General features: G+C 49.0%; 1 protein-coding gene across 1 annotated transcript in view; it reads right to left on the bottom strand.

Annotated features, from left to right (window-relative positions):
• The window catches only part of CAMK1D (calcium/calmodulin-dependent protein kinase ID), a 293,634-nt gene that overhangs the window by 2,824 nt on the left and 266,027 nt on the right, over positions 1–24,783 (bottom strand). The window contains exons 7-10 of the mRNA XM_011934228.1: positions 12,436–12,548; positions 10,423–10,501; positions 1,982–2,069; positions 835–952 (exon numbers count right to left, since the gene is read on the bottom strand). Of these exons, the coding sequence (XP_011789618.1) occupies positions 835–952; positions 1,982–2,069; positions 10,423–10,501; positions 12,436–12,548 (398 nt within the window). The remainder of the gene's footprint in view (positions 1–834; positions 953–1,981; positions 2,070–10,422; positions 10,502–12,435; positions 12,549–24,783) is intronic.

The following is a 24,783-nucleotide window of genomic DNA, read 5'->3' as shown; positions in this document are numbered from 1 at the left end:
AGTGTAAGTGTGCCTTCGATGATGGAATAGTGCATGCAAAAATGAAGGACAATGAAATACTATTACTTTTATTGCAAAGTCGATGCCCTTCATACAAATGAGCTCAAATTATCATTGTCTGCATCCAAAATATATACATTATGGAAGTCAGGGATAGGAGGCTGTCCTGAGGCTCTGCTGTCCCTTCCTCAATCCACAAGAGTGACTGCACGATGAGAGGTAAATCAGAGGGAAAGATGGAGATGGGAAGGAGTCCAGGCCTTTGTCCAGACAGACAAGGCTGAGAGGACTTGAGCCCTGGATTCCTCAGCTCTAAATGGAAATAGCAATACCTGGGGTTCTGCAAGTGTTCAATGATTTATTTATTTATTTATTTATTTATTTTTTGAGAGGGAGTCTCACTCTGTCGCCCAGGCTGGAGTGCCATGGTGCGATCTCGGCTCACTGCAACCTCCGCTTCCTGGGTTCAAGCGATTCTCCTGCCTCAGCCTCCCGAGTAACTGAGATTACAGGCGCCCGCCACCATGTCCTGGCTAATTTTTGTATTTGAGTAGAGATGGGGTTTCACCATGTTGGTCAGGCTGGTCTTAAACTCCTGAACTCAAATGGGCTTCCTGCCTCGGCCTCCCAAAGTGTTGGGATTACAGGCGTGAGCCACTGCACCCGGCCCAATGATTCCATGTTAAAAAAATGTCCTAGGGTCGCACGACATGGGATTAAGTATAGAAAGCGCCTGGCAAACAGGAGGTGCTCGGCAGATGCCGGCTGCCTCCTCTCCACCCCAGGCTCGTCTTCAGTGTCAGCTGAGGGATTCTGGTTTTGCTACATACGCACAGTCTTTTTGGCTGGCCAAACTGAGGCTGCTCGAAACACTTGCATTGGAACTGTCCAGGCTGCTGCCGAGGTGTAGTTTTCTCATATGTCTCACGACGGCCGTGGCGTTAAACGCTTGCTGAAATTTCAGAAAGGAAAAAGGCAGACAATTATTTCAGCTCATCAGAGAAGACTCCAACTGTGCTCTCTTGTTTATCACGTTAGCCTAAGCATTTCAAACTCCTTCCATCATGCTCATGCTACTCAGGAAAGCCAGCTTGTGCCGTCCCTTCTTCCAAAAGTACACTGATTTATTAAACCCTTTCCCCAACTAAATATTTTAGAGACTTAACATAGTTTTCTTCTGACATCATAAATACATAGAACAAATGTAAACCAATTCTCTCTGTAATTTAAGAGATGTGACCTTTAGAATAAAAGGCATATTATAATACCTTAAAAATGTGAGATTTGAAAATAGTTTTTATTTTCCTAGTATTGATACTTTTGTCTGATTTAGGTTGGAGTAAAAGTAATGGCAATTTTAATGGAAGAAACCGCAATTACTTTTGCACCAAGCTAATAATAGCATTTCCTATGAATAAAGCAGGCCAGCAAAATTAGTTTGGTTTCCATCCCATCTTTCACCATTGGCCCTAATGGCAAAATAGCTAGCTCTGAATTGCCCATGCTGATTGGAACATGGAGGGGAGGTTAGGTGATCAAGAGATTAGGAAGCTAGGTAATCAACAGATGATCACAAAACCTCTATAGTTTAAATCTGTCAAACCTTTATCAGCAAACATTAATGAGTTGAACTCAGATTTCCTGTTTTTTTCCCCCTCCATATCGCTTTAATAAAAGTCAACTATTCAAAGTTCTAGCAAGATGAAGACAGACAAGGGTGATGGAAAGACAAGGATGATGTCGGTTAAGAAACAGTAGATGAGGAAGGGCTGGCACTATGGCTGTTTTTGATCACACAGGGAAGTGTTTAATTGCACACTCCATCCCTCTTACACTGTAACGGTCCAAGTCTTTACTACTTGTGTTTAAAATTAGCAAAATTACTCAGGTGAGGTTCTGGGGATTTCAGAAATGCTCAGACTGGAGGGCCAGTGTCACGAGCGGGTTAATCCACAGGGAATTTCGTACACTCCACACTTACTCTCCATTTGCTCTTGGCGAAGTTCTTCCGGATCTGGGCGCTGACGGACTCGTGGATGTTTTTGTTGAGGGCCGTGTCACCAGCGATCCTGAAACAGAGGCAAAGGTGCTTCTCTGAAGTGCTTCTTCTGGGCCCTGACACTGCGTCCCATAAAGGGGACCTCATCTTAGCCTCAGGAGAGCCAAGGCCCCATCGGGGACAGGGTGGCTGGCCACTGCCCTTCCAGGCTGCTGATGTCATCACCTGGCCGTCCCCTAAACCCACCCATTCTTATCCCTCACCACAAAGTCCTACCCCAGCTTCTACACTCTGTACCCTCCCCAGACCTGCCAGCACCCTCCTGGTTGACCACTCCCTGGCTCTCCCTTTTACTTTCTTTGACCCCAATTCCTGCAACATCAGAATCCACAGTGACAATGTTTTCCATCCTTCTCCCTCCCCCTTACCCCCTGTGCCTCCACACAAGCTTTTGAGCCACCATGCACCACCTCCGAGGTCTCACACTTGTTCCCCAACTGGTCTCACCACCAGACCCCTTCCTAGCCTTGCTTCCCAGCTTCCTCAGACCCGAGGTCCCTCCTCTCTGCCTTCCCCAGGGGCTCAGATCCCAGGGCACCACTCACACCCGCGGGCTCTCAGCTTCATCGCAGCAGAGCCGAGCCCTGCCATATTCTGCTTGGCAACACCTGCGAGGCCATGCCCCCAACCTGCTCCGCGCTGGGTGATAGGATTCCCAGCTCCACTCAACCCCGCCTGGTGCATCCTCCACCCCTGCATCTCCTAGAAATTCTCAGAACTTCAAGGACGGCACCCACCCTGCATTCACCTGAGCCCTGGCAGCCCCAGGTAAGCTTTGATTTAACTCTAGCTGATTCCTGAGCCTGCCACGAGCAGGGAAGAACTTAGGTTTGCTCCTGGCCTTCTCTCCTGACAGTACCCTCCATCCCACTCTTTCCTCCCTCTGCTGTCTCTTTCTTGGGTTTTACAGCCTCCCCCTCTCTCTCGGCTCACAATCTCCAGGCTGAGAATTACCTGGCAGTCTCCCAGCTCTTCCTTCCCTCACGCACGCCCTTCTGGATCACAGCCTCCTCCTCTCCCTACAGGCAGCCACTTGGCCTTTCCCCCAGGGCCGCTGTGCTCTGCTCCCAGTCTTTCCTGGACTTTGATCCTTCCCTCTTCCCTTCCCTCTAAGCATCAAACTATTCACTTCTGGGTTAGTAGTATCTGACACCTAAGAAAGAATTTCATGAATCTTGCAGAAGTTAAGGGGATCAGCGCCAGGGACCAATTTTACGGGCCGGAAGGTAACCGGTAAAGGGAGGAAACCTCTCATCCCCCAGACACTGACTGCCCTGGACACAAAACAGCCCAGACACGGCAACCGTCACTTCCAACTACTTCAGGAGATGAAAGGAACATAGCTCAGGCATATTCAGACAAGAGAGCGTCCCAGCCAGACTTTCTTTCCCGTCAGGACTGCAAACAGAGTGGACAGAGTTGATATAAAATCGGTGCCAGGCTGGCCTAAGTTTAGAATCCAGGCTGATGTTCCCAGCTCAAAACAACTCTCCCCCACCACCTTTTCCCAGCAGGGCTGCAAACACACAGCCAAGAGGACACGCAGGAAATATCTTAAGCGAACCAGGTTTCCATTTCCAACAACTGTCAACTGCCTTCCTTCCCAGACACACACTCCTGAAACAGAAATAGTGTATTTGAACGGGCAACTACATCTGAAACAAGAGTAACAAGACAAGGAGGATGAGAGAATGGGAGACATCTTGATGAAGCTTTTTCTCCTGGAGAGGCCAAGGGAGTGATTCCTCCTGGACCCTATCGAAAAGCTGCATCCTGAGACAAGGGTGCCAGTCCAAGCTTGCAGTGGCCAGCTCTTTCTCAGAAACGACAAGGCCAAAGCGGTGGGGAGTCTGGAATTCCTCAGGCTGAGCACTGCAGCAGGGCAGAGCTAGGCTCCAAAGCAAACAGGCTGGTGCTGGGGTCGGGGAGACTCTGGGCCTCGGGGTCCACCTGTCTGTCCGCACTGTGGGCTCAGACACCATGGCCTGCGGCCTGCTGCCTGTACTCTGTGTCCCACGCTCTATCTGTGGGTTCACAGGGGCCCAGATGTAAGAAAACAGGAGCTTCTAATTATTTCAGAAATGCTTCACGCTTATTTCCCACAGTCCTGGGCTGTGTAGCAGTGGGGAGTCCAGCTGGGCAGAAGGTGGCCCCCAGGCTCTGTGTCACACCGTCTTCCTGCAGCAGTGCAGCCACCTCAGGCCACAACAGCACACCGTGGCCCTCCTCAAGTACAAGCTGCAGTGACAACGGTGACCCCTGCTCATGATAAGCTGGGAAACTTGCAATAGTAACATCAGGACAGCGCTGATGCTCACTGTCACTAACTTCAGCACGCTTTGCCAACAAAACCGGAGGCAGGGAGTCTAAACATTGGAAGGGATCCTAGTGGTCAATGCTTCTGATACAGCAGGATTGCTTTATAAATCTGTATACACACACTTAGGCAATGCTATGGGTGAACTTACTTCATTCATGTCTCCCTTGCTTTTCTGTTTTGTTTTTTTTTTGTTTTATTTATTTATTTATTTACTTATTTATTTTTTGAGATAGAGACTCGCTCTGTCACCCAGGCTGGAGGACAGTGGTGCAAACTTGGCTCACTGCAACCTCTGCCTCTGGGTTCAGGTGATTCTCCTGCCTCAGCCTCTCGAGTAGCTAGGATTACAGGCATGCGCCACCATGCCAGGCTCATTTTTGTGTTTTTAGTAGAGACAGGGTTTCACCATATTGGCCAGGCTGGTCTCGAACTCCTGACCTCCAGTGATCCGCCTGCTTTGGCCTCCCAAAGTGCTGTGATTGCAGGCATGAGCCACCACACCTGGTCAGTTTTCTGGTTTTAACACCTACAAGAACAATGCAGATGGCATTTACATAATCACACCTTTTACAGCCTATCTCACTATCCACTGCCCACGGCCCACAGCGTAGTCTCCCTTGTCTTTGGTGCTTTTGTGTTTTGTGTGTGGTCTCTCCTACCTTCCTGGCTCTGAGTCTGCGCTTTTCCAGCCCCCTGCTCAAGATGGGCTTGGTGGTGCCTGGTGTATATCCAAGACAGCACTTGCCAGTCCTGGGCCACCTCCTAATTCCTACAGCCAACCGGAGCTCAGGTGGCTGGAGCCCAGAAGACAGGAGCGGAGGTTCGGTGAACATTCAGGAGCGTGAACTTGGCTACCTGGCTAGGCCACAGTACCCAGGTATTTGGCCAAATACTAGCCTGATGTTGCTGGGAAAGTATTTTTGAGATGACGTGAACGTTTCAATTGGTAGACTCTGAGTCAAACCGACTACAGTCCATGCCATGCGTGGACCTCGTTCAATCAGCTGACGGCCCTCATGGAAAACAGGAAGAGGAACTGCTGTCTCCAGGCTGCCTTCGGACTTGAGCTGCAACATCAGCTCTTCCCTGGGTCTCCAGCCTGCTGCCCTGCCCTGCAAATGTTTGATTTGTTGGTCCCCACAACTGCATGAAACAGGCTTAAATCCTTAAAATAAATTAATCTCTTGCTCTCAGTGTCTCTTTCTTATCACTTCAGTTTGCTTATCAATGAGCCTAGAGCTGAATGCTCGGAACCACTGAGCTGGTGGAATGAGCTCTGGCCAGGGCTGCCCTGTAATGGGGCCTGGCTTCCCATCCTGATCCTGGCCATTCCCTACACTGTGGCCATCAGTCAGCAGCCTGTTGGGACCTGAGCACACACCACAGAGAGAACGGCCATCCTCAGTGAAAGGGGCGGAAACCATCTGCTAAGAGGCCGGCTGCCTTCCAAGGGGGAGCTTTGAAAAGAGCCCTCTCCTGTCTGGAGTGGTCTGGGTGCTAAGGAAGGTGTCCGTGATTGCCAAGGCCTCCCCCGCCCTTGGTGGCCCTGATGAAATTGGAAGAGCAAGTGTGGAATAAGAGATGATGCTCTCAGGGTGTCAGGGACGTGCAGAGACCACAGCTTCCAGAATGGCGCCGCTGGTGAGGCAGGGCCCCTGGAGGGATGACTCCACATTCCGCCAGCTCTCACCTGAATCTGTGTTCTCCTTTGCCCTGGCAATTTTACATAAAGGAGACAAGTCTAACATAAATGCAGGCAAGCGAGAGTTTCAGCAATGCTTAGGTCAAGTGCATTAGTTTTCATCATTTTCCAGGGTTTGACTTCTTGGGAGGTTTAAACTGTACTGTAGGCTGGGCACGGTGGCTCACACCTGTAATACTAGCACTTTGGGAGGCTGAGGCGGGTGGATCACGAGGTCAGGAGATTGAGACCATCCTGGCCAACATGGTGAAACCCTGTCTGTACTAAAAACACAAAAAATTAGCTGGGCGTGGTGGCGTGCACCTGTAATCCCAGCTATTTGGGAGGCTGAGGCAGGAGAATCACTTGAACCTGGGAGGCAGAGGTTGCAGTGAGCCGAGATCACACCACTGCACTCCAGCCTGGTGACAGAGTGAGACGCTGTCTCAAAAGAAAAAACAAATAGAAACTGTACAGTAAAAACGATAAAGCACTGACAGGCTCACATGCTGTGACGTCTTGTGATGTGACACAGGCTGATGACTCGGAAGTCTTTGTCTCTAGCTTGACCTCTTTCCTGGACTCCTGACTCAGTCAGCAGAGCGCCCACCATGGGTCTCGATTGAGACGGCTCCCAGCACCTCCGGTCCAGTGTGGCCCAGGTTGAACTCACTCCTCCAAGCCTGCCCCTCCTCCTAGCACAATCATCCCCCCAATCCCTTAAGCTGGAAACTTGGGAATAATCCTAGACCCTTCTCTTCCTCACCTCACCCTGCCACTGCTCTGCCCAAACCCCGTGGCTTCTCCGTCCCTGAGAGTCACTCACAGTCCTCCCCGCCCCGCCCCATCCCTGCCATGCTGCCCTGCGCAGGCCACGGTCAGCCGCCACTGGGCCATCCCCCTTTCCGCCTCTAGGCCGCGCCTTCCAGCCACACTCCCGCACCCCATCTCCCACCGGATTGGGTTTTCTAAAATCAAACCTGAGCACCCTGCCTAAGAGATGTCAGGGACCCCACTGCCCAAAGGGAAAGGTACAAATTCCTTGGTAGAATCATCGATTAATGGCAGCCTGTAGGTATCACAGAAGCGTGTCCGGTGCAATGCTTCTTCTTTGTCACACGTATTATCTCACATAACCCCTTGAAAAATCCTGTGGGGTCTGTATTATTGTTATTCAAGATTCGATTCTACAGGGGCAGCCCAAAGGGCTTAGGAGCTCATGCACACGGGTAATGAGTGGTAAAGCCAGGACTTGGAGCCAAGCAGGACAGGCCAAGCCCCTGCCCTGCTTGCAAGTTCCTGCCCTCCTTCCCAGTCTTATTTCCTGCCTCCTCCGCCCTCTCCCACTCTGGAGTACCACATGTTCATGGCACCATGAACGCACGTGCAGCTTTCAGCTCCCATGTTGTAGGCCCAGATGCTCATCTGCCTGGAATCCACTCCTCTTCCCGCTGGCCTGGGGGGAAGCCTTCTCATGGTGCGGCACTCAGCACGGGCACCGCCTCCTGCTGGGCCCTCTGTGCCCCTCTCCCAGCCTCCTCAGGAAAACTGACCTCTCCCTTCTTTGTTTTTTTCCAAAATGTTTGGTGAAGGAGAGAGCAGGTGTTAACTGGCCTTTTTCCTACCTTCTACAGAGCAAGTATGGATTATCAACAAGTACTACGTTCATAACCCTCCCTTTTTTATTCAGGTCATTTTTATTTTTTATAAGATAAATCTCAAAAGTCTTTCAGCTTTAAAGGTCTAATGTTTATAACATAAGAAAACCATTATTACCTTTCTCGTCGCATACTTTGACTACTGCCCAAAGTGACTTAAACAAAATCAAGATGATACACAATCACAACTGTCCACTTCTTCAGAACATTCTTTCTTTCTCCCCCAAGCCTTTCCTTTCTTCCCCTTTTCTTCTCCTTCCAGTGTGATGGTGAAGAGAATTCATTTTGGAATCAGATAGTTTTGTCTGGAATCCTGGCTTTGCTATTAGCTAGCTGTGTAGTCTTGGCTAAGTTAATTTATCTTTTTTTTTGAGATCGAGTCTCCCTTTGTGGCCCAGGCTGGAGTGCAGAGGCACCATCTTCGCTCACTGCAAGCTCTGCCTCCCAGGTTCAAGTGATTTCCAGGCCTCAGCCTCCCCAGTAGCTGGGATTACAGGCACACACCACCATGTCCGGCTAATTTTTGTATTTTTAGTAGACAGGGGCTTCACCATGTTGGCCAGGTTGGTCTCGAACTCTTAACCTCAAGCGGCCTACCCGCCTTGGCCTCCCAAAGTGCTGGGACTATAGGCGTGAGCCACCACTCCCGGCCATCTCTCTATTTCTTTATCTCGGAAATGAGAATACAACGTCACAGGGTTATTATAAAAGAAAAAAAGAAGATAACACATTAGAGCAATTAGCCCAGTGCTGGAATGTAATAGACAGTCAATTAATGACAGGTGTTATACACTGAAATACTGTGAACTGGGGTCAGGACATTGCCTGTGAGCAGGTCCCCTTTAGAAGGCTGACCAGCACACAAGAGCCCAGGGGAAATGCTACAGAGGATGGCGGGGTTCACAGGGGGATGGTTTTCTGGAGTGATTTTTAGGGGGATTTTCTCCTGACCTCAAGGTTTTGTCTATTTATTTTCATTATCTTTGGTATTTTACGACTCTCGGCATTTGTTTCACAATGGATGCTTGTGGTGCTTACATAACAATCACTACAGGCTGGCGCAGTGGCTCACACCTGTAATCCCAGCATTTTGGAAGGCCGAGGCAGGTGGATCACCTGAGGTCAGGAGTTTGAGACCACCCTGGCCAACATGGCGAAACCTGTCTCTACTAAAAATACAAAAAGTTGGCTGGACATGGTGGTGCCTGTTAATCACAGCTACTTGGGAGGCTGAGGCACGAGAATCCCTTGAATCTGGGAGGCAGAGGCAGCAGTGAGCCGAGATTGCACCACTGCACTCCAGCCTGGGTGACAGAGACTCCATCTCAAAAACAAAACAAAACAATTGCTAAAATTAAGCATTTTTGATGGACCAGAAGGTTTCTGTGCTAAACCCTCTACATGCATCATCTTTGGTATTTCTTATGTCAGCCTTGCTAATTAGGTATTGTTATTCTCATTTTAACAACAAGGAAACAGAGGCTCACAAAAGTCAAGTGTAAACCTAGCATTGCAGCTAGCTGATAGTGAAGCTGATTTCTAAATTAGTGGCACAAAAGCAAGGTAGCCTCACGCCCACTGCTGAAAATGTGTAGAATACCATCAACTATCAATTAGTCCCTCTCGAGTTGAAGACACACAAATTTGAAATGCATCTTAAAAGGTAAAAAACATGTAACTTCATTTAACCACCTAATAATAAACTCAAGGAATAAAACTCTGTTCGTAGCGCCTCATTGGACGATTACCTTCACTATCTCTGAAGATTTCCTGTGAAGTGCGAAAGTCGCGATCTTTTGCATACTGATACAGTCTGACTGTTCCCACCCAAATCTCATCTTGAATTCCCAGGTGTTGTAGGAGGGACCTGGTGGGAGGTCATCGAATCACGGAGGCAAGTCTTTCCTGTGCTGTTCTCGTGATAGTGAGTAAGTCTCTCACGAGATCTGATGGTTTCAGAGAGAGGAGTGTTCGCCTGCACAAGCTCTCTCTTTTTGCCCGCTCCCACCCATGTAAGGACACGACTTGCTCCTCCTTGCCTTCCACCATGATTGTGAGGCCTCCCCAGCCATGTGGAACTGTGAGTCCAGTGAAACCTCCTTCTTTTGTAAATTGCCCAGTCTTGGGTATGTCTTTTTTTTTTTTTTTTTTTTTCTCTCTGAGACAGGGTTTCGCTCTTGTTGCCCAAGCTGGAGTGCAATGGCGCGATCTTGGCTCACTGCAACCTTTGCCTCCCGAGTTCAAGTGATTCGCCTGCCTCAGCCTCGCGAGTAGCTGGGATTACAGGCGCATGCCACCATGCCCGGCTAATTTTTTTGTGTTTTTAGTAGAAATGGGGTTTCACCATGTTAGCCAGGCTGGTCTCAAACTCCTGACCTCAGGTGATCCGCCCACCTCGGCCTCCCAAAGTGCTGGGATTACAGGCGTGAGCCACCGCGCCCGGCCTCGGGTATGTCTTTATCAGCCGTGTGAAAATGGACGAATGCACATACTAACTTCTCATGGTGCTTCCAGAAGCTGTGTCCTGGGGGCACAAGAGTTCAAATGCTGGCCTGGGGAGAGGAGGAAAGTCACCGGCCAGAATGAAATGAAATTTGTAATAATCCTGTGTCGATTTCATAAATGACAATAGCCAACAGGAAGTTTCATGCCCCTCTGGGTGGCATTAAATGGCACGGTCTGCCGAGCAGGTGCTTTTCCTTACCATGGGTGCCGAGCTGCCTGCTCACACGTGTATCTTTTATTTGGGTCCTTCTCCATCAGGTTCCGAATGAAGTCTTTTGCTGTTCAAAAAGAAGGCACAAGGGAAGGAGTCACTTTGCGACTTGAGATGTGACAATATCATCCCACCAGGTCTTCAGGAGGAGCGTGTGTAGCATGAAAAACATGAGACCAGCCCTCCACAGAGACTACCGTACCTTGGACACAAAGGCACCAGCAAGTGGGGAAAACGAAAGCCAGGGCTTGGCACTCTAGGGTGACCCAATAGTGAGGAGGCCACCTGGGACCCTGACTTCCAGCTCCAAGGCCCTTACTTCTAGTGGCTAGTGATACCTTTGGTTGAGAGGAGAGAAGTATCTTTGTAATCATGTGCCTCTAATTAGGCCATCACTGCCTTAGGGAACTGTTTTGGTGACATCATCTCCATATGTTAGATGTGGCTGATTCAACGAAACCTACTGAGTGCCTGCTTAGCCCACCAGGTCCTGAGCTAGGTGCTGTGGATACCAAGTCCCCAGAAAGCACCACGTGTGGCCTACCTGGGCTACTACAAACCCTGGAGCAGGAAACTGCAATGCAGTGAGCTGCGCCCTGCTGGGGGAAGTGGGGAGTACCTGGCAGCCCAGGAGAAAGGATGGCCCAGAAGCAGGACCCTGGGAAAGTGAGGGGCCAGGTGGCAGAACTGATGACCTCATGGGTCAGGTCCAACACCTGCTGCACTGCAGGGTGTGGCCCTTCAGTGCCCACAGGACTGGGCTTCTGCGGGAAGGCTGTGCTCTTCTGAGCTCAGAAGGAAAATATTTCCTATGTGGCTCTTTCCTGTAAGCCTTGTACAACTATACTCCAGGCCCAGGTTTTGGATGATTGAAGATGAAACCAAGGCATTTCCACTCAGGAGGAAGTAACACGAATAATAAAATGTTCTCTTCGAATAGCTCACAGAGACTATAACACATTGTCCCATTCATGATCTCATTTCATCCTTCTGCTACATTCTACGGTAGATGGAATATTGTTACCAGCTTCGTCTTACCAGCGAGGAAACTGAGGCTCAGAGAGATTTCATTAATTTACACAGGCCTTGGTTTTGATCTTTATCCCTGAGGAAGAACAGTGAACTTCCCCAGGAACGTTTCAGTGTGGCATTTCGAATCCCAGCTCTGCCACTTACTAGGTGTATGATTTTGGTCAAGTTATTTCACCTTCTGGAGCCTTGGTTTCCTCATCTGTCAAATGGGGATAATAGCAATACCCACCTGACAGGCTGTCCTGAGGACTGAGTGAGGTAGCACACATACAGAGCATCTTGTGCTCAGCATACAGTCAGCGCTCAATAAATCTTAGCTACTATTGGTTCACTCCAGGAGCACCCAGAACAGGGCGTGGCTAGGAGAGGTGGATGAGTGGGTCCCCATCTCTCAGCATGGCTCGAGTCAGCTGTCCCAAGCTTGTCCTCTTTCTTTGCAGGTCAAACCCAAATATGTAGCTCATGAAGCTTCCTGAGAGCCGTTATGAACTGTGTGCTGTAAGTGTGTTAATCCCCCACAGTTCATAGGCTGAAATCCCAACCTATGTGATGGTATTTGGAGACAGGACCTTTTGGGGGTAATTAGGTCATGAGGATGCAGCCCTCATGAATGAGATTAGTGCCCTTATCAAAGAGACTTGAGAGAGTTCTCTTGATCCTTTTGCCATGTGAGGACATGGTGAGAAGGACACAGTGAGAAGACAGCAGTCTACGAACCAGAAAGTGGGCCCTCACCAGATACTCAATGTGCTGGCGACTCGATCTTGGACTTCCCAGCCTCCAGAGCTGTGAGGAATAAATGTTTGCTGTTTGAGCCACCCAGTCTATGGTATCTTGTTACAGCAGTCAACCAAGACAGAACCCTCAGGACTGTTCTGAGCCGCTCACGGTCCCCTGGGCCTGTCAGGGTCATGTGGTCTGGGTGTGTCGCAGGGGCCACCCACTGAGAGCTGCCTGTGGGAGACCTACCAGAGTCAGAGATGTCATCCCAGTAGGGAGAGTCAAACTCATATTCTGCCTTGAGGATCTGCTCAAAGAGCTTGGAGTCATTTTCATCATAAAAAGGAGGGTAGCCGCAGAGCCTGGAAGACAAAATGGAGTAAAAGCTGGAACATCTGCATATCCAATGTGGTGATCTGACACTTTGCCTGGAAGGAAGAGACTTTACCAACTGAGTTAAGAAAATCTGGCAAAGCACCGTGGCTCACACTGGTAATCCCAGCACTTTGGGAGGCCAAGGCGGGCAGATCACTTGAGGCCAGGAGTTCGAGACTAGCCTGACCAACATGGCAAAACCTCGTCTCTACTAAAAAACACACACACGCAAAAAAAATTAGCTAGCTCTGGTGGCTGGCACCTGTAATCCCAGCTACTTGGGAGGTTGAGGTGGGAGGCTGAGATGGGAGGCTGAGCAATGAGCCAAGACTGCACCACTGCACCCTAGCCTTGGTGACACAGTGAGACTCTGTCTCAAAAAAGCACATATCCCACAAGCATAGGCAGCACAGGAGTAAAACTGCGATGTAATGAATAGCCAAAAGGTTCAACTCAGGTCATGATCAAAGGTAAATATAACTACCGAAGTCCCCCCTTAACTCTGCACAGAATTAACCACAGAGTCCCACACACCCTAAAAACCTACTGGACAGCCTTCTTCACATAAACGTTATTGATCTTACTGTCTGTAATACTGTCCCTATCAGAGGATGAGCTGATGGAGAAAACGAACAAAATATATGCTTAATATCCGTTTCAGGGCCCTTCCAGTTTCATTTTATTTCAAAAATCATCAGAGGAAGAAAATGAAATTTTATGACCTTGAGTATCAAGTCGCCACAAGACACCATAACCTGCACATTGTCACGCACATAACCTGCACATGAGCACGCTGCCATGCCCAAACTGGGTACGTGGAGGGTTGTGGTTCTGCCCACTAATATGCAGTAAGTATTAGCAGGGCTGACACACGTTGTAAGACTGCAATAGCATAATACTACCCATTTTTCCATGGAACCATTTCAAGGTTGATTTTTAACGGATCATATTGATGCTGGTGCAAGTGACTTCTAATTTGGAGTTCCGGTGGGACAACAGTCATCTGACACACATAATGGGAGTGGAAATTCTCATTAATTAGACCCACTACAATTTGTTCCATAAAATCATGGATTCTCATTCCAGTTCTGAAATCACTTTCAATGCTACTTTTACCACTGATGCATTTTTTTGGACCAAAATTTCCTTCCCTGAAAACACGAAGGGCTGGCCTAGAAAATTCCTAATATTTTTTCCAGCTTCAAGATACTGTGGCTCTATGGTTCAGTTTGGCTGGCTAAAACACTCAGGAAAAGACCTAGCACATGCTTGGGGCCCATGTGGAGGCAGGGGCTGGCCTTGGTTGGCACTGGACGGCCAGGAAGAGGTGGGCCTAAGGCTGCAGGAAGACGGTGCTTGATTTCAGAAGGCCAGGGGCAATGCTGCGTGGTGCAGAACTTGCTTCTCGGGCTGCGACAACCCAGAGGGTGGCAGCCACGGTGGAGTTTATTTATTTATTTTTTCTTTCTTGAGATGGGAGTCTCCCTCTGTCACCCAGCTGGAGTGCAATGGCCTGATCACAGCTCACTGCAACCTCCACCTCCCGGGTTCCAGAAATTCTGCCTCAGCCTCCCTAGTAGCAGATTACAGGTGCCCGCCAGCATGTTGTGCTATTTTTTTTTTCTTTTTTTGTGAGATGGAGCCTCGCTCTGTCACCCAGGCTGGAGTACAGTGGCGTGGTCTTGGCTCACTGCAAGCTCCACCACCCAGGTTCACACCATTCTCCTGCCTCAGCCTCCCAAGTAGCTGGAACTACAGGCGCCTGCCACCACGCCCGGCTAATTTTTTGTATTTTTAGTAGAGATGGGGTTTCACCGTGTTAGCCAGGTTGGTCTTAATCTCCTGACCTCGTGATCCACCCACCTTGGCCTCTCAAAGTGCTGAGATTACAGGCGTGAGCCACTTTGTCCGGCCAGTTTTTGTATTTTTAGTAGAGATGGAGTCTCTCTATGTTGGTCAGGCTGGTCTCGAACTCCTGACCTCAGGGGATCCACCCTCCTCGGCCTCCCAAGTGCTGGGATTACAGGTGTGAGCCACCGCGCTCGTCCCATGGTGGGAGTTCTGACCCAAACAAGCCCTGAATTGTACCACATAGATCAACACAGCCACAGCCTAGGGACTAGTCTAATGAGAACAAATTAACAAGAATGAACAGACTGCAGAACTGCGAGGGATTAGACTGTCAACACATAAGAAATGCAATACAGGTTAGAAACACCACCTTGGCACCGCCATTCCTCAGCTGTTCTTCCCGTGGGACGCACATCACCAGCCACTGCTGCGCGGGAGTGTCCCTGATGACATTTTTAAAGGCTGTGAGACATTCTGTGGGCCCATAAGAATCAAAATAATCTCTCCCCACAAGGTTGCTTTAGGGGCTAAGAGCCTGGAAAATTTCATTTCTAAAGATGTGCTGCTTTTGGTGAAATGAGCAAGAGCCAGGGCTTCCGAAACCACCAGGCACATAGTTCACTGCCCACGGAAATCCTGGAGCTCTGAGATGGGTCTGCCATTTCTCCCACGATCAGGATTCGGGCAAAATGAAATGTGCATATTAGGAAATGCAGACAGAGCAAAATGTTAGTTCATCTTGGAAAAAAACCTAAATTCTAGATATGTGAGGTTTTTGTTTATTTACAACCGCGTGTGTTTTTCTTTAGGGTTTGGCTTTCTTTGCAAGGAAAAAATTCTTTAAGAAAATTCCGTGAAAGATTTATTCTCCTGGTGCCAATTTTTTAAATGTATATTCCAGTTTCTTCTGGCCTTAGCTCTTTTTTGTTTCCGAATTTTCGTATTATAGGATATTGTGTTTGTGCAGGTATACTGAGGACACAGGAAAAGGAAACGGATTGAGCTTGGAGCCTAAGTAAGTTAAAATTAAGAAAAAAGATTTAAAAATAAGGATTGTAAAATAACAGAAGGACAAACAGAAGTTACAAAATCTCCCTTAGATCTAGAAATTTCAGAGAGCTCCCTGGTCAAGCTATGTCATTAGCAGGTTTGCATGGAGGTGATCTAAGAGGAGAAGTAACAGCCTTGGGCTGTTTTACTTGATACACAGAGGACTTCTGTGACCATGGGGCTGCCCACTCACACTGGCAATCCCAGGGTTATTTACGAATGTTCCAGAAATGTGGCTTCTTTTACATATCCAACCCTTTAAATAATCTACAAATTATATCGCCAAGGGTCCTCAAAGGCAATAATGCCTTTCCCAATTTTTCTAGGCTTCAGAGTTCCTGATTCAGAATAACACTGGCATTTGCAACTGTCACACCCAATCAAGGCAATTCAATTTCAAAGCACTCCTCACTGCCTCCATCCCAGCCTCGGGTCTACCTTCCAGGAAGAACTCTTACACCTTACTATCTTTTCTGCTGCCTTTTTTCCCCCTCCCCTCAACCATTTGGGTCTAGAGGTGCTCACAGCTCAGCTGCAATGAAGCCCAGGGTCACGGGTGCTATTCCTTGTGGTTCCCAGACCTCCCTTTTCGTATATAGTCCTCGCACATCCCTCATTTTAAAGGTGAAGAAACCAACAAGCAGCAAAAATCAGGGCCTGAGCCTATTCTGTCAGATTTTAGGCCTGTGTTCTTAACCATTTTGCTCATGCACTAAAGGGAGGGGGCTCGAGAATTGAACTTTGGGCTCCAATCTGACTTTGCATTCTCTCTGTGGGGCATTAGGTTTGCCCTACCTGCCCCTGCACCTGCAAGTGGAACCCTCTGATGGGACCCTATCTCCACCCCCAGCTCCCACAGGCAGGGTCTAACAAGTAAGACGCTACTTGGGCCAGGCGCAGTGGCTCACGCCTGTAATCCCAGCACTTTGGGAGGCCAAGGTGAGCAGATCACCTGAGGTCAGGAGTTTGAGACCAGCCTGGCCAACATGGTGAAACCCGGTCTGTACTAAAAATACCAAAATTAGCTGGCGGTGGCGGGTGCCTATAATCCCAGCTACATATGGGAGGCTGAGGCAGGAGAATTGCTTCAACCCGGGAAGCGGAGGTTGCAGTGAGCTGAGATCACACCACGGCATTCCAACCCAGGCAACAAAGTGAGACTCCCATAAAAAAAAAAAAAAAAAAAGTGGTGCTAGGGGAGTACCAGCCACAGCCACGTGGGACACCAGGCGGTGACTGTTATATTTTATTTTGTGGTAAGGACACTCAACATGTGATCCTCCCTCTTAACACTTTTTTTTTTTTTTTTAATGTGACAGGGTCTCTCTCTGTCACCTAGACTGGAGTGCATAGGTGCAATCTTGGCTCACCGCACCCTCCCATCTCCCAGACTCAAGAGATCCTCCTGCCTCAGCCTCCTAAGTAGCTAGGACTACAGGTGCATGCCACCATGCCCAGCTAATTTTTTTATTTTTGTAGAGACAGTTTTGCCATGTTGCCTAGGCTGGTCTCAAACTCCTGGGCTCAAACAGTCCACCTGTCTCTGCCTCCCAAAGTGCTGAGATTACAGGCGTGAGCCACTGTGCCTGACATCGTAACACATTTTTTTTTTTTTTTTTTGAGATGGTGTCTCACTCTTCACCCAGGCTGGAGTGCAGTGGTGCCATCTCGGCTCTCAGCTCACTGCAAGCTCCACCTCCTAGGTTCATGCCATTCTCCTGCCTCAGCCTCCTGAGTGGCTGGGACTACAGGTGCTCGCCACCATGCCCGGCTAATTGTGTGTGTGTGTGTGTGTGTGTGTGTGTGTTTAGTGGAGATGGGGTTTCACCTTGTTAGTCAGGATGGTCTTGATCTCCTGACCTCGTGATCCACCCGCCTCGGCCTTCCAAAGTGGTGGTATTACAGGCGTGAGCCACCACGCCCGGCCAACACATCTTTAAGTATACACTACACTACTGCTGACTATAGGTGCAGTGTAGCATGGGAGGTCTCTCAAACACATTTATCTTGCTTCACTGAAACTGTATATGCCCAGTGATTAGTAACTCCCCATGCCCCTCCCTCCAGTCCCTGGCAGCCACCATTTCCACTCTTTTATTCTATGAGTTTGACTATTTTAGATACTTTGTACAAGTGGGATCATGCAGTATCTGTCTTCCTATGCCTAGCTTATTTCACTTAGCACTGTGTCAATGTCCTCCAGGTTCACCCATGTTGTCACATGTTGCAGAACTCTCTCCTTTTTAAAGGCTGAATAGTATTCCATTGTATGCACCTACCGTGTTTTCTTTATCCACTCATGTTCATGGGCACTTAGCTTTTTCCACCTATTCAGCTATTGTGAATAAGGCTGCTATGAACATGGGAGTGTTAATCTCTCTTCAATATCTTGATTTCCATTTTTTTGGAATTGTTAGATTATATGGTAGTTCTATTTTTAATCTTCTGAGGAATTGCCACACTGTTTTCCATAGAGTCTGCACCTGCAAATCCTCCCCAGACCTTGCCTTTTTGATCTGTCAATGACATACAAATGGCCAACAGGCATGTGAAAAAATGTTCAATATTACTAATCATCAGGGAAATGCAAATCAAAACCATAAGGAGATGCCACTTCCTACCTGTTGGGATGGCTATTATCAGGCAGTGATTTTTAAAAAGTATTTCTGTATAGATTTTTTTTTTTTTTTTTTTTGGAGACAGAGTCTCACTCCGTTGCCCAGGTTGGAGTGCAGTGGCTCAATCTTGGCTCACTGCAACCTCTGCCTGCTGGGTTTAAGCAATTCTCCTGCCTCAGCCTCCTGTGTAGCTGGGATTACAGGTGTGCACCACCACACTTGGCTAATTTTTGTGTTTTTAGTAGAGACGGGGTTTCACCATGTTGGCCAGGGTGGTCTGAAACTCCTGGCCTCAAGCAATTCACCCACCTCAAGCTCCAAAAGTGCTGGGATTACAGGCATGAGCCACCACACCCAGCCCCGTATGGATCTTATAGTACTTCACAGTTTTCATTTTTGTTTGTTTGTCTGTTTGTTTTTTTGAGAAGGAGTTTTGCTCTTGTTGCCCCGATTGGAGTGCAGTAGCGCGATCTCGGCTCACTGAAACCTCCGCCTCCTGGGTTCAAGCGATTCTCCCGCATCAGCCTCCAGAGTAGCTGGGATTACAGGCGCCTTGCCACTACACACCCAGCATTTTTTGTATTTTTAGTAAAGATGAGGTTTCACCATGTTGGCCAGGCTGGTCTCAAACTCCTGACCTCAGGCGACCCACCTGCCTCAGCCTCCCGAAGTGCTGGTGTGAGCCACTGAGCTCAGCCACTGTCTTCATTTTTAATTGGCCAACATACACATAGTCACTTAGTACCTCCTGGCCTACGTAGGCCAGGAGGAGGTATACTGAGCACTCATGCATTTGTCAAGTATTTGTTTTGCACCTACTACATACCAGATACTGAGTTTGATACTGGAAATACAATGCTAAGTTAGGAACCAGTTTCTGCCTTCAAGAGTTCAGAGTGGGCGAGAGAGACACATAAAGAGATAATAATGACATAGGTGACAGTAACAAATCTGCAGAGGCTATTCTGGGTAGACAAGGGCCTGCAAGCCAAGCTGCCTGGTGGGAGGGGAGGAGGTAGACGCCTATGCCCCATCTCGGGGATGAGCAGGAATTTTATAGGAGAAACAGGGGGGCTGCCGGCAGGAGTGGCTGCCCTGGAATAAGAGCATGGGGCATAAAACAGCAGTTGATTCGAGCATAGAAGAGCGGCTTGCTGCTGCGGTGCGGCATGTAAGCTGGTGCGCAGTGAGAGCTGAGGTGAGGCCTGGGAGGGCTGTGTTCCCCACCCTCAGGTGGGTGGTCTATCTTGCAGGTAGAAGGCAGCCCCTGAGAGGTAGAGACAGAGGGGTGATAGGGACAATTGACTTTGCAGCAGAGACATTTGAGGCAAGAAGACAAATTGCCAACTTGCTGCAGCCAGAGGAGACAGGGCGGCCTGCAGTGGAGCTGGACGGAGGAACAGACAGTTCAGACACAACCGGGCAGATCTGGCGTAGGACAGTGTAAACAGCGAAGGCCAGGATGCCTCAAAGGTCCCCAGCATGGACGAGAGATGATGTCCACTGCCTGAAGAATGCAGGACAAGGAGCAGGTGGCCGGGGTGGCCTGGCTGTGTCAACCACAGCACCTGGTAATTCCAGCTCCCTCTTTAGTGGACGCTGCCTGCTCAGAGAGGTGGCTCCAGGCAGTCCTTTGTAGGTAGGGTGAGTAGGAGAGAGGGCAGCAGAGCCAACTCCCCGAGGCAGCCCCATCCCTGGTAATTAGCTCTGATCTTGCCTGGGTGTCGACTGAATAATAAAAGAAAGCAGGGAAGAGGACAGAGCATGGGCCAGGAGGAGAGACCTCCACTCAGTGGTGGGGCTGTGAGAGGAACCCACGCTCGCGGTCGTATCAGTGCTCGGCCTTCCAGTTCATTCCATATGAAGCTGTGCAACAAATCCCTCTTCCTTAAGGCAACTGGAGAGAATCTGTTCCACGCAACCAGAACTGCCAACATCCCACAGAGGATATAGATGTGATTCCTTTCAGACCGGGGAGAGCTGGACCAGGTACACGTGAGGGATTCAGGTGAAGGCAGCGGGCAGCTGGAGTTAGAGGCCTGACGCCAGGGACTGGTGTATCATAGGGGTGCTGGGAGAGAGCCATCAGCACACGCGTGAAAACCGGGACAGGAGATGTGATCACTCAGAACAGGTAAGATCACTCAGCTCAGGGGTCGCACACAGACCCGCCACGGACCCGATCTGGCCCATGATGTGTCTGGCCAGCAGCGATTCCAAACAGATATGACTTTGAGTGACCAGAGACAGGCGCTGATCTACAGATTGCCACAGCCCCCAAAGTCCCCACGGTCTTGGCGTATTCAAGCATGCACGTATGTGGATGGCGACCAGACTCAAATTCCCTGGAAGCCAGGCATGGCTGGCTGACTGGGTAAGCACAGCTAGTTTATCTGCTTCTTTGTATGTGCAGCAAGTCCCTGGCATGGACAAAAATCACCCAGCTGATCACACATTAGGTCATCTCCCTGGCCTTCCACCTGCTCAGCTGGTGACTTTGAGTCAAGGGTCAAGGGTGGAGCTTGGGAGAAGGCCACTTTGAAAGAGGGGAGGAGCCTCAACACTGTGAGGTCCTGCTGGGCTGCAGAGCTGCAAAAGGGACGCAAAAGGTGTGGGCCCTGCCGGCTAGAGCCCAGAGGCTGGACGCTACGGAACAGGTGGATTCCTCCTCCACAGCTGCTGCAGGAAGGCAGGGGAGAGTGAGCAGTCTGAGGGATAATCAGGGAAGGCTCCCGGGAGCAGCTGTGACCTGCATCTACAGCAGTGATTCAGGCTGGGAAGCTTATATTAATAGAACTGCCTGTCAGGGAGTCCTCTGGCTGTCACCAAAGACTGACTGAGCACTGACCAGGTCCCAGGCATGGAACAGATGGTCAGAGTCCCTATTCTCATGCCATTTACATTCTAGTTGGGGGTCACGGGGACAGGTACCCAACACTAACCTTCAAAATAAACAGCAAGTGTAGAAGATACCCAGGAAAGGTGACTTGGAGCTGGTCAGGGGAAGCCTTGTGTCCTCAATCGAGAAAATTCCTTTCTATGCACCGTTCTCTGTGCCAGGGTTCTCTGCCCTCACCTGAATCCCTGGTCCAGCTCTCCCCAGCCTGAAAGGAATGACATCTATATCCTCTGTGGAATGTTGGCAGTTCTGGTTGCATGGAACAGATTCTCTCCAGTTGCCTTAAGGAAGAGGGATTTGTTGCACAGCTTCGTGTGGAATAAACTGGAAGGCCAAGCACTGATGCGACCGCGAGCATGGGTTCCTCTCACAGCCTCACCACTGAGTGGAGATCTCTCCTCCTGGCCCATGCTCTGCCCTCTTCCCTGCTTCTCCCACTGTGCACAGATGTGACCTGCCTTCCCCCAGCGCCCCGTGCATGGGTCTACGCTCAGTCACGTCTTTCTTGATCCCATCCGGCCAGGGCAGGCCCCCAGCTTGATGTTCTCCAGGTTTCCCAGGCACCATCATCAAGGCATGTGTGTTGGTTTCTATCTGTCTACGTCCCATTGTCTTCTCTGATAGAGAAGACCCCCCAACGGTGGTGATCCTCATTCCTTTTTGCAACCCTGGTCCTAGACCAGTACATGGCACGCGCTCAGCAAAAGGTGGCAGGATGCACGAGTCGTTAAATGCCTGTGTTTCAAGGATTGCCACCCCCACCCCACCCGGTCCCTCTCCAAACAGTTCTCATTCTTCACAGGCCAGCCCACCTCCCTCTACAGTTCTCTTAAGAAGTACGAAGATATCGGCCTATCGGCTGGGCACAGTGGTTCGTGCCTGTAATCCTAACACTTTGGGAGGTTGAGGTGGGTGGATCGCTTGAGATCAGGAGTGAGTTTGAGACTGGCCTGACCAACATGGTAAAACCCTGTCTCTACTAAAAATAAAAAATTAGCGGCCGGGTACGGTGGCACATGCCTGTAATTCCAGCACTTTGAGAGGCCAAAGTGGGCAGATCAAGAGGTCAGGAGATCGAGACCATCCTGGCGAACACGGTGAAACCCCGTGTCTACTAAAAATACAAAAAAATTAGCCGGGCGTGGTGGCAGGCACCTGTAGTCCCAGCTACTCAGGAGGCTGAGGCAGGAGAATGGTGTGAACCTGGGGGGCAGAGCTTGCAGTGAGCTGAGATTGCACCACTGCACTCCAGCCTGGGAGACAGCGAGATTCCATCTCAAAAAAGGAGAAAGAAATGTAAAGATATTATGGCTTATTATCATGATTGTTTACCTTCACACTTTGATAATGAGTCCCTGAAGGACAAAGCCTGTGCCGTATCTAGTATTTCTTTTTTTTTTTTGAGACAGAGTCTCACTCTGTTGCCAGGCTGGAGTGCAGTGGTGCAATCTCGGCTCACTGCAACCTCTGCCTCCTGGGTTCAAGCAATTCTCCTGCCTCAGCCTCCTGAGTAGCTGGGACTATAGGTGCACACCACTGCACCCAGCTAATTTTTGTATTTTTAGTAGAGATGGGGTTTCACCATGTTGGCCAGGATGATCTTGATCTTCTGACCTCATGATCTGCCTGCCTTGGCCTCCCAAAGTGCTCAGATTACAGGCATGAGCCACTGTGCCTGGCCTAGTATTTCTTTTCTATCTATCTTTTTCTATCTTTTTTTTTTTTTTTTTTGGCAGGGTCTGGCTTTTTCATCCAGGCTGGAGTGCAGTGGCATGATCATAGCTCACTGCAGCCTCGAACTCCCAGGCTCATAAAATTCTCCTGCCTCAACTTCCTGAGTAGTGGGAACCACAGGCGTGCACTACCATACCGGGCTAATTTTTTTTTTTTTTTTTTTTTTTTTTTTTTTTTTTGGTACAGACAGGGTCTTGCTGTGTTGCCGGACTGGTCTTCAACTCCTAGGCTCAAGAGATCCTCCCACCTTGGCCTCCCAAAATCCTGGGACTGCAGGCATGGGCCATCATACTCAGCCTGTATCTTTCATTAGCACTCAATAGTATTTGTTTAATTTTTTTATTTTTTTGAGACGGAGTCTTGCTCTGTCACCCAGGCTGGAGTGCAATGGCACAATCTTGGCTCACGGCAACCTCCACCTTACGGGTTCAAGTGATCCTCTCACCTCATCTTCCCAAGTACCTGGGATTACAGGCACCTAACACCACGCCTGGCTAATTTTTGTATTTCTAGTAGAGATGGGGTTTCACCATGTTAACCAGGCTGGTCTGGAACTCCTGACCTTGGGTAATCCACCCGCCTCTGCCTCCCAAAGTGCTGGAATTACATGTGTGAGCCACCACACCTGGCCTCAATACTACTTAATGAATATTTGTTGATGGATTATTTTGATGAACAAGAAATACTTTGTGTGAAATATTTATGCTTGTGTGTGTGTACTGACTTAAGAAGTTGTACTAAACATCCCGAAATAGGTGTTTACCCTGAAAAATGAAAATCGAACCAAATGTTCCCAAGTGTAGTACTTTCTCAGTTATTTTTGCAGTAAAGCCTCCTGATGGCCAGTGGCATCCACTGTAAATGACACCCCTCAAGGCAGACTGGAATGAACACAAGGCAACTTCAACAGACATGCCCTGGGCCCACCCTGGTCCAGGGCCTCAACCACTGCCTCCAGGGACTTCCTTGATGTGGAGCTCCTCCCACCAGCAACTGCCCATCCCATGAGAGAGCTGACAGGGGGCGCCTCCTGCTCCCAGCCTGAGTCCTCAAACCAGAAGCTGGAAAGTATGTTTGAAGAAGTACTTTTCACAGTAGGGGGACTCGCAGCGTCAAAGATTTTATTCTGGGGGCCAGAAGCTATCACCTGGTCCAACCCCTTGTTTAGGAGACAGGGAAAGTGAATCCCAGGGAGCTGAAGAAGAGATCTGGGTATCTGCCCAGAGCTCTGGTCTAGAAAAACAAAGGCTACTTCAAGTCAATTCTACAGATAATATTTTATTTATCTATCTATCTATCTATCTATAATATATATATCTGTGTATATACATATATAATTATTTTTTTTGAGACGGAGTCTCCCTCTGTTGCCCAGGCTGTAGTGCAATGGTGTGATCTCGACTCACTGCAACCTCCGCCTCCCAGGTTCAAGTGATTCTCCTGCCTCAGCCTCCTGACTAGCTGGGCTAATTTTTATATTTTTAGTAGAGTTGGGGTTTCACTGTGTTGGCCAGGCTGGTCTCGAACTCCTGACCTCAAGTGACCTGCCCACCTCAGCCTCCCAAAGTGCTGGGATTACAGGTGTGAGCCACACCCATGCTTGGCCAATTCTACAGATCCTGATAGAGCACTGGTGTTGTGTGAAATGCGGATCATGGAACAGTAAGACAGACCCAGGTCTTGCCCCTCAGGGTTCCACAGTCCAGCCTTATTTAAATGGGACAGTGGAATGTTTACTTTTCTACAGTAGAGAAACCACTTCTAGAGAATGTGCCCTGTAAACGTTAATAACCATAGCTACCATGTACGGAGCTGTCATCATGCCAGACACTGGGCTATGAAATTTACATATATTATTGTCTCATTTAATGCAGTTCTAAGCTAACTTTATCAATCTTCAATTTCCAGATGAGGAAGTAAATGCATGAAAGATTAGACCACTTGCTTACATCTAAGAGACAGCACAGAATTTTACTCTATTTGTGCAACTCCAGAGACAGGTCATATTAACCTTTGGGACCTCCATCCAGATGTACTACTGCAAAGCTGGGGAAACACCATACCTGCATG

Source organism: Colobus angolensis, unplaced genomic scaffold (assembly GCF_000951035.1).
Source record: "Colobus angolensis palliatus isolate OR3802 unplaced genomic scaffold, Cang.pa_1.0 Scaffold133, whole genome shotgun sequence".
Classification (NCBI taxonomy): domain Eukaryota; kingdom Metazoa; phylum Chordata; class Mammalia; order Primates; family Cercopithecidae; genus Colobus; species Colobus angolensis.
Note: the sequence above shows the minus strand (reverse complement) of the source record. Positions and strands in the feature narration are given on the sequence as shown.